Source organism: Lycium barbarum, chromosome 2 (assembly GCF_019175385.1).
Source record: "Lycium barbarum isolate Lr01 chromosome 2, ASM1917538v2, whole genome shotgun sequence".
Lineage (NCBI taxonomy): Eukaryota > Viridiplantae > Streptophyta > Magnoliopsida > Solanales > Solanaceae > Lycium > Lycium barbarum.
Genome location: NC_083338.1, coordinates 14,761,234 through 14,771,570, shown reverse-complemented (window position 1 = coordinate 14,771,570; position 10,337 = coordinate 14,761,234). Strand labels below are relative to the sequence as shown.

Below are 10,337 nucleotides of genomic sequence, written 5' to 3'. Positions count from 1 at the left end.
TACAATATCTTTGGAATGCGACCACTTTTACATATTGCTATAACAAATTATGGCAAGAAGCAATTTCATATGAACAATAGAACTCTAGACCTCTAACTATGAACTCGATCAGTCCCATTCCTGCACCCCCTGTCTCTCACAGACCTTCGAGCCTTAAAATTTGTAGTCGTTTTGGGGGTAAGTTCATATATCTCTTCAAGAAAAAAATTATTGTGTAAGCATTCTTTTCTTACTATATCTCTCCGACGTGGTGAATTAATTCCACTAAAATTTTTTATAAAAGGAAATAAAATTCTTATTTGTTGATTGTATAAGGTAAAAAAACTGTAGGGTACTCAAAGTGAAAAACTTATAGTAGTAGAATTCCGAGTCCTAAATATTAGTTCATCCAAAAAGAGATATTACATTTTTAATTGATTTCAAATTCCCAAAATTAGTTCTATGATGATTACTACAACATTTTACGAAATATAATATATTTTCAAAGATTTAAAAATATCAAAAGCATAATACATCATTGAAGTATCCGTACACGTGGTCAGTGCTCTTGCTCAAGGAATGAAAATATTGAATAATATGATATTAGAGAAAATATAATATATTTTCAAAGAATTAAAAATATCAAACACGTTGAATTGGTAAAGCTGCTTTAAAACTTCACCATTAGCAGGACACTAATTCTAAAATAGCTAGAAGGTTGGAAGTTGAATAAAATTAGAAGTTCGCGAATTCACGTTAGTAGATATTACAGTTTTATCCAATATGAAATTATTTCATTAAGACATTATTTACTTTTTAAGGATATAAAAGTCGTTCAATATTTAAAGGATATTTTGATCAACCAACATTTATATTCATGCTTTTATAATACTAACTTATTATGTACCAACAAGTAATTTAATGAGAAAGAGCATTAATCTGAAAGCTAGTAAAGAATGAAAACGTGCTCCAAAATGTCGTATTTCAGCAACTCTGTAAGTTTACAAAAGTACACAAACTTGTATAAATTCAAGACAACTCTACCTGTGGCTCCGAAGTATTGTGTTTCAACATTTCTACAATTTATAGAAGTACACAAACTTGTATACCTTCAGGAAACTCAACCACAAGTTCAACAGAAAAGGTCCAAAACCATCACAAACATATTATTCTCACGACTTCACCCAGAAAACTGAGCAGACTCGGCTAACAAACATGTCAACGACAACTATGAAAGAACAGTAATGGAAGTTGGGTAATCTTAGTTTGTAGTTCACAATTTTTCCAGCAAAATAAGTTGTGGCAACCACTGGATGGAAGATGTTCATCCAATATGTAAAGCACCACCTATATACACAACTTACAAGCAAAAGCGAACATATCAAAAACGAAAAAATGGGTTTTAAAAACGACCTTCTTAGAAATAAGACCATATCAAATTATCAATAAATAGCTTGTCAGGACGATCCTTATTCAGTTGGCTGGGACTGAGGACTACAGTCAAAACCTCTATATAACAGCATTGTTTGTCCCAAAAAAAAAAAAATTGTTATAGCGAAATGATGTTATATAGAACATATGATATAACACAACATGAAAATCGGCTCCAAAGAAAACTTGGCCATTATAGTAAAATGTTATTATAGAGAACGGGTATCATAGAGAGGTCTGACTATCGTCTATGATTCCTTCTGCAATGTCAATTCCCTTAACAGCAGATGTCAATGATGATGATGTATCACACCTACCATCCCTTTTCTCAAGATCCTCAATCTCATAATCAGATGCTTCTTCAAGAGAGGAGCCCTCTCGACTCAGTTCTTTGATTTTCCTATATTCGTCATAGTGTGCTCGCCTGTGCTCCCTAAAGCTCTTGCTCCTTTCTGAAACAGAATCTATTGATGTTGTAGCAAAACAAATTAAAGATCAGGGCATAGTTGGTTGCGCGTACTGTATAAAGCATACCAGCATAATCGAATTCATTCATGCAACACAACACAACCCAACCCAACCCCTCTTTAAATCCAAATAAATTAAGAGAAAAAAATATCAAAATAACATAAAATGGAAGCAGTTGATGACTAAAAATAACTAGGCAAGAAAAGCAGGTGATTTATAGCATAACCTTTTACCACTTAAGGCAATTGTCAATGAGAAAGCACACAAAAAGAAAGATATTTTGACAAACTTTTTTAATAGGGCCTTTTTTTTTTTTTTGATGACATGAGAACCCGCAGCCGCTACCCTTCGGGTGCGCATGGGGTAAACCCAGCTCCTGTGCAATAGCTCACAAACCACACAAGAGAGGTAACCCGCACTAGGCAAGCCCCGTGCGATGAGCTCGACTCAAAAGGCAAATCCCCTGCTGTCGTAGGCAGGGGGGTTTTGAACCTGAGACCTCCATTATGAAAGCCCCATGCTCAACCAACTGAGCCACCCTTGCAGGGTGGGCCTTTTTCATTTTTGGTCCGTCAGCCGAAATTAATTACAGGCACTAGCCAAAATGTTTAAAACTTATACACTGATTATGTATGTTATATATGTATATTTACGTATATTATATGTATAGATTGTGTATACAATAAGTAGATTTATACTCAATATATAAAACCTAGACCGCTGCTGGCTATTATTCTGTTCTGTGGTCCAAAAATGTAATTATCCCCTTTTTATATGACATGCTATTGTTGCAGAGTAGTAATTCCTATATAACAAGAATTAGAAATCTGAAGCGCAATATTGTGACATAAAAGACAGATAAACTTAGACCTTCATCATCTTGGTCCATGATATCAGCCTCATTGTCAGAAGATGTCCAGCCAGACCGTCCCGATTTATTTTCACTGGAAGATGCCACATCATCAAATGCATTGCATATGACTTCTGACTCTATTGCATCACCATTGGCCTCCTCATAACTATCCCATAGAGATCCTATAGTATCATTGTAGTCAGCAAAAAATTGGAAAAGCAATAGAGCAAATTATAGTTTGGCAAAAGTCATAGATAGCCCCCTAAACTTTTCCACATATTCCTCATGGTTACCTAAACCTATTCTTGTTCCAATTTGATACCTAAACCACTCTGAATTTGTACCATTTAGACACCTTTTTTACAATCAGCAAAAAATATAAAATGTGTGTATTACACTCACGATGATGTGGCAAAATGACCAATTAAATGGTGACATGTGGCAGATTAGTCCAAAAAATTATTAAAAAAGGAATTGAGTTTAAAAAAAAAACAAAAAAAAAACTTAAACCCTAATCCTAAGCTAACCAGCCGCCGCGGCCGCCACCCACCCCTGCTATCCCATCGAACCCACCCCACCCAAACCCCTCCCTCTCCCTTTACCATCAGAATCCCCAGCCATAGCAATCCCACCGTAGGAACCAACCACTTTACCTTCCTCATTCCATTTCTCAATTGTAACCTTCCTCTCCATTCCACTTTTCATTGGTACGAGGAAGAAGACTGAGATTTTTGCCGGAAAAAATTAAAGAGTTCCTACCAATTTCGCCGGAAAAGATGGAGTCACGCCAGGATTTTTTTGATTCCCATATCTGATTTTCTTTTTATGTTGAGGATTGAACCTCGCCGGAAAAAATGAAATATCACTGGGGAAAATTATAGTACCCAAATCTAATGTTTCTTTTACTTGGAGAGAAAACAAGGGAAATGGGTTGAGTTTAAAAGTATAATTGGAGAGAGAAGAGGAAAATAATGGAGGGAGAGAGGTCTCCATCATGGCTTTGAAAATTATCAAAGAGGCAGTGATGATGATTTTTTTATTTCTATTTTCTGGGCAAACTAATTCGGGCATGGAGATTACCTGACCCGTATCCTGGCATGCCGACCCGGTATGGCCTGTGATTGAGAAGTTTCTCTCACACATGCAATCGGTGTTTCTCAGCCATGACGTTGTTGGCTTCTCTTTTGCGGTTTTGCCTTATCATAACATACATCTGAGCCTCAATTTGCTTAGGGAAAAGGGTCAGATTTGATGCAAAAGGGGCAATGTCTTTTCCGTGATTCATGTGGGAGATATTGAACCCATACTTTTTTGATTTTTTTTTTAATTATTTAGGTTATGTTGGCTATCATTAGGTGTACAAGATGGGGAAAAAAAATATTATTTGAATTCATTTCACGCGCTTCAAGAGGGTGAAGAACACGTTTTTAGCCACCTCAGCAAAAGGTGTCTAAATGGTACAAATTCGGAGTGGTTTAGGTATCAAATTGGAACAAGATTAGGTTTAGGTAGTCATGAGGAATATGTGGAAAAGTTTAGGGGGCTATCTATGACTTTTGCCTTATAGTTTTAGTCCTTGTATGCTAACATGATGTCACATTTAAACTTGTCTGTTACACATTATAATATAATCTTACTTAACTCTGTCACCATCCATTTTAACTGACACTAAAATACTAAGTTTAAAAAATGAGAGACAATATTTGAGAAAATAGCAAACACTTATAATTATTTATTTGTACGTGAAATACATAGAGTGAAAACCTCACACTTCCATATTTACCCTTATGAGATCCTTTCAAAACAAAATCAATGAGTAGAGAGGAAACAATGGCACATAATGCAATTTGAGAATCTAAGGTAAAACACACTTCCCAAATGAGAAGCTTCTAAGGCAATAGAAATATTGAGGAGAAGAAAATAATAGCCTGTTTGGCCAAACTTATTTTTCCCCCAAAAGTACTTATTTTTCAATAAGTGTTTATTTTAAAAAAAGTGAGGTGTTTAGCCAAGCTTTTGGGAGAAAATAAGTACTTTTGGGGAGTAGAAGCAGTTTTTCAAAAGCTAAAAAAAATAGCTTTTGCCCAAAAGTACTTTTAAAAATACACATAGAAGCACTTTTTAAAAGCTTGGTCAAACACTAATTGCTGCTCAAAAGTACTTTTTAAATTAATTGGCCAAACACAAACTGCTTTTAGCCAAAAATACTTTTCCAAAAGTACTTTTCAAAATAAGTTGTTTTTAGAAGCTTGGCCAAACAGGCTATAAATCAACTTTAGCATTTGGAGTTAAAGAATTACTTATAAACTACCTCTAATCAAACTATCAATAAAAATTAAATCCAAACTCGAGTCAAATTCTAGATTATTAATATGACTAAGACTCGTTCAAAAGGGATAAGACACCAAGCAAAGAAGCTCTAAGGATGTCTATTAAATTGATTGTCATGTAATAAAATCAGAATTTGCAACACATCACCATCAAATTTGCACTATTGGTGCATAACAAGAGAACTTCTATTATGACGATAAGGCATGAGGAATGAAATAGAAATTGCATGAACATACCATCATCATCGTTCATCCGGTGATATGGTGTCTTTGGTTCAGTTATTTTCTGCCTCACTGGCTTATTTGCCTCAATTTCTTCCAGATTTGCCTCATCCCATTTTACATGTGAACCACTGCACACCAATGAAATATGTCGGAAGCAAATTTAAGAAAATATTAATAGCAATACTAAACTAATTGCACAAGCCAATCTCAAATAGTTCAGCTTCTTCCAAAAAGTCAAACAACCTGACACCATTTTCCTTAACTACTTTCTACAAGGCCTCCTAACTACTTTTATAGGGAAAATTAATTATTTCTTCGAGCTAGAGAGAATTTATCGAAAAAGTTACTCCTTTATATATATCCCAAATATAAAAGGTTGGAATTGGTGAAGTTTGACGGAATCCTTAGGCTTCTTGAATAAGGGTAATCTTTTTCTATTACATAGGTCGATAGGGGCAGGGTAAAGGGAACAGTGAGAATTGAATTCACAGCTACTGTGTTGGGAAATCTTACTGGAACCACTAAGCTGTAAACCTTGGTCGTGGGTGAATAAATTTGAATTCAGATTTAGCGATTAGCAGTGCCTTCAGCAAAGAAATTGTGAATTGCCCTGACCAACTTGTCCTTTTAAGGCTGCAGCATTTTCAGGTGAAAGAAACTTCATAAAAGAATATAATCGAACCTCCTAACAAAAATATTTCAGCTTTTGGGTGCTGAACATCACATTAATTAGTCAACAGCAGGCTCCTTGTATTAAAAACATCATATCCCAACAGAATTTCCTTTCTCTATCCTTTCCTATCAAACAAAAATTAGCAACAAATGTGACTTTAAGCAAGAGCAAGATCTGGCTAAAATATAATTATAGAGAATGAAGGCAGTACTTCATATTGCCAAATAGGATCAAATTTTGCTTAGTTGGTGCCGACTATCCTGAAAAAAATATAAAAACAGATATGCACTTGTCAGATAAAATAAGCAAACCAGAATAGGAAAAAGACTGATCAGATTTGCTGAGTACATTAAGGGTGCCCCAGAAAATACTTCCCTCAAGAATGCTTTTCTCCGTGAAATCATTTTCAGGTGCTTGGTATGGAGAAAATATTTTCCCACCAAAAGGGAAATCAATGGTTATTTCATATCCACTTGTTTTAACTATCAGTCATTATCAGTAAAACAATATTTTTATACTCTAGCATTCACCTGGTTTTTTCTTTTACGGAATAAGGAGCATTCACCCCTTATAATTACTTGACCACTGGAAAATGATCCAGATTTTTCAATGAAAAACACTATCCACTCAAGAAAAACATTTTTCTTCATACCAAAAAGCACCTGAAGGATATAAAGACTTCATCTTCTGTCCCTTATACAGAAAAATGACTAGTAATCCTAACAGGCACATTTATACACCAGAAATTTCCAGCTATTACAACCTGAGATCAGAGGTGGATCTAGTGCAATTCAGAGGGTTCAACTTGAGTCCACTGATATCCAGTAAAACATGCATACATTTACAACCAAAAAAAACTGAAAATGTATATATAATATATTACACTATTCCGATCTCTCTACTTACTGGAAGCAAAGAAGAATGCATATTTAAGCCATAAAATTACAAAAAGAAATCAAGAAAGCTGTAGAGGAAAGAGATGAACCTACAAATGGGACTTCGCATATCACAATGAGTTCGAAGGACAGAGATGGAGAGGAAGAAGGTAGACTGGTCGTCGTCCAATGCACTTTGACAAAACAAACACAACTCTGCCGGCATATTGTGATCTTGCATAACAAAAAGGATAACCCCCATAACCAAGCAATCAATTATGATTTCTCCTTGGTATACCAGAGATAAGACTTTTGTCCAAAGATCGTGTTTCTTCACCACCTCAAACTCATGTTTTTTCTCCTCAATTTAAAAAAAAAAGGATTTTAGGAGAGCTAACTCCTCTTGAGCTTCTGCAATAAGATGCTCGACAACAGAATCAAGCTTCCCCTCTTGCAACAGCTCTTTCAGATAGCGCAAGAGGGAGTCAATAAAGCCTAATCCATTTGTACTGAGGAAATTACATTTTGATGACAGTGGAGCTTTAAAAAACACATATTTTAGGTCTTCCATGACTCGTTCAATCTTTTTTAACAGAGAAAGAGTAAGCAGCACATGTTACCTCAGCAATAAGACCTTCAATGCGAGTAAGTATATCACTCAATTTTCCCTGATCGACATTGAGATCTTCAGGCCCATTGTTTCAGAAGTTCATCTAGTACATCCTTCCGAATGTGAAGGATTTTTTCATCAATAAGAAAGAGTTGGACAAGTTTGTTCTTCTGAAGAAGGAGCTTCAAATCTTAGAAGTCTAAATTATCTCAAGAACTTCCTCAGTTTCATAAAAAATGCAAGCATGGAACTAGAGAAATCCAGCATTCTCTTTAATCATATTTAGGTTGTCACTGGGAATGTTGCTTACATCTGTTACGTTTGTTATTTGGAAGAAATGGAGAAGATTTTGCATTTGGATTGAGGCTTAAGATCTCTCACATTTTGCAAGAGATCGAGCCCATTGAGCTCCGAGTTATAGACATCTATACACGACATCTAAGAGGTTTAGTTAAATTTCAAATCCAGTGCAGTCGGGATGTGATAGAATTTGTTGAAGGTTTTGTTTATTTTCTCTTCAAGGTTTAGTTGGAGTAATCAAATGGTGAGGCATGTTCTTTGTTGCTTCCTCTTATCCAAGCATCAAAGCAATTGGTACCTTTACTCATTTATCTTGAAGATCTCTCTCTCAATCAGGGGAAATTGAGTGATATACTTACTTGCGTTGAAGGTCTTATTGCTGAGGCAGCATATGCTGCTTACTCTTTCTCCGTTACAAAAGCAGCAGAAGTTAACTTGGTATTCTCTGACTTGATAAAAAAAATTGAGCGAGTCATGGAAGACCTAAAAGACGTGATTTTGAAAGCTCCATTGTCACCAAAATGTAATTTCCCCAGGACAAATGGATTAGGCTTTATTGACTCCCTCTTGCGCTATCTGAAAGAGCTGCTTCAAGAGGAGAAGTCTGATTCTATTGTCGAGCATCTTATTGCAGAAGCTCAGGAGGAGTTAGCTCTCCTAAAATCCTTTTTGAATAAAGTTGAGGAGAAAAAACATGAGTTTGAAGAGGTGAAGAAACATGATCTTTGGACAAGAGTCTTCTCTCCAGCATGCCAGGCAAAAATCATAACTGATTGTCTGGTTTGGTCTTTCTGAAACAGTCTCTCTAGCTCCACGAGGAAAGAATAAGGTCTGCGTACACTCTACCCTCCCTGGGCACCCACATGTGGGAATACACTGAGTATGTCGTTGTTGTTGTTGGTTATGGGAGATTTGATGAGTATATTAAGGGTGTATCTGTTGTGATAATTCCCTCAAAAATGTTTTTCTCCATCAAATCATTTTCAGGTGTTTGGTATGAAGAAAATATCTTCCACCAAAAAGGAAATCAATGGTTACTTCATACCACTTGTTTTAACCAACACATAGTCATTGTCAAACAATATTCTTATACTCTAGCATTCTTCTTGCATAATTACTTGCATATCCAACCAAACCACTAGAAAATGATCCAGGTTTTTCAATGAAAAACATTTCTTCATACCAAAAGCACATAAATCAATTGAAAACTCTCAATATAGAATATAAGAACATACTTTTTGCCCTTTATTCAGAAAAATGACTAATAATCCTAATAGGCAGATTTATACACCAGAAATTTCCAGCTATTAGAGGCGGATCCAGGATTTAAGCTTTATGAGTTCAATCTTTACGGTTTTATCATTGAACACATTATATTTTTAAAGAATGTGTTCATATCTGCTATTTCTTGCAATTTTAGTGAAATTTTACATATAAATTTATACTTAGCGTTGAAAGTAATGAGTTCAGATGAACATGTTATCAAGGCTGCATCCGCCCCTGCCTGAGAACAGAGGTGGATTCAATTTGAGCCCATTAATATCTGCTAAAACGTGTATACAAAAATTGAAAATGTATATATAATATATTGGACTATTTTGATTTCTCTAGATACTGGGAAGCAAAGAAGAATGCATAATAGTAAGCTATAAAATTACAAAAAAAAAAAAAAAAAGAAAGATCTAGAAATGTGTTAGAGGAAAGAGATGAACCTACAATTGGGACTTGGCAGATCTGAAGGAGAGAGATGGAGAGGAGGAAGTTAAGAAACAAGTGACTGGTAGTCGCCCAATGCACTATGACAAAATTGGTCTGAATTTGGAAACCCAAGTCAACCACGTAGGGTTTGGACTGTTAAGTTTTGGGCTTTTCTGAAATCCGTAGACCAAATGGGGGAGCAGTTTTCATTTTTTGCGTGGATTGTCCTTCTTTTGGGGTGGTCTTTAATTTTTATCCCTCAAATTGCTGGTCTTTAATTTTTATCTTTCGCTTAAAAAGATGATTGAACATACTTTGAGGTTCTGGATTCGAAATTTCGCTTAATAAAAGAAAATACACAAGGTAAGGCTTTTGTCAAAAGTCTGCGTTATGCGGCAGAAATTGCCTTAAGGCATAACTAAAAGTCTGTCTTATAAGGCAAAATTTGCCATCTCCGACAGACTTTTAGTTATGCCTTAAGGAAAAATATGTCGTCTCTAGCAGAAGTTTGCCTTACAAGGCAAATTATGCCATCTTCGGCATAGGTTAACTTCGTCCGAATAGGCATAGGTTCATAGAAACCTATGCTTTGCGACATTATTATTATTTTTGACTCTGCTGGGTTTCGAACCCAGAACCTCGGGTATTTTCGGCCACTTTTTTAAGCGAAGAACAACAATTAAAGACCAGTGAATTGAGGGACAAAAATTAAAGACCAGTTCGTATGAAGGGTAATCGTGCAAATTGCTCAGAAGTTTTTGCACGGATCGTCACTTATATTTGTGATATTTAATTTTTAACCCTGCTGCTTATTTAATAAAATTATCCAAATCTGCTTCGCTATTTATCTTCAAGTCTCGCTCGGCATAGTATTTTTCAGATTGTTGAGTGTTGA

At 35.5% G+C, this 10,337-nt stretch overlaps 1 protein-coding gene across 5 annotated transcripts; it reads right to left on the bottom strand.

Annotated features, from left to right (window-relative positions):
* Positions 1-1,393: 1,393 nt before the first annotated feature.
* On the bottom strand, positions 1,394-9,589 carry LOC132626241 (protein phosphatase inhibitor 2-like). 5 transcript variants are annotated; one of them, XM_060341050.1, is made up of 5 exons: positions 9,461-9,589; positions 6,171-6,219; positions 5,299-5,414; positions 2,749-2,913; positions 1,394-1,862 (listed from the first exon to the last, which is right to left on the bottom strand). In XM_060341050.1, exons 2-5 carry the CDS (start codon positions 6,173-6,175, stop codon positions 1,636-1,638), a joined length of 513 nt encoding a protein of 170 aa, XP_060197033.1. In that variant the 5' UTR covers positions 6,176-6,219; positions 9,461-9,589; the 3' UTR covers positions 1,394-1,635. The 5 variants fall into 5 exon arrangements, with proteins under 5 accessions (XP_060197033.1, XP_060197029.1, XP_060197031.1 ...); XM_060341046.1 differs by having other exon boundaries at positions 1,394-1,874; positions 9,461-9,574; XM_060341048.1 differs by having other exon boundaries at positions 1,394-1,874; positions 9,457-9,537.
* Positions 9,590-10,337: the final 748 nt, after the last annotated feature.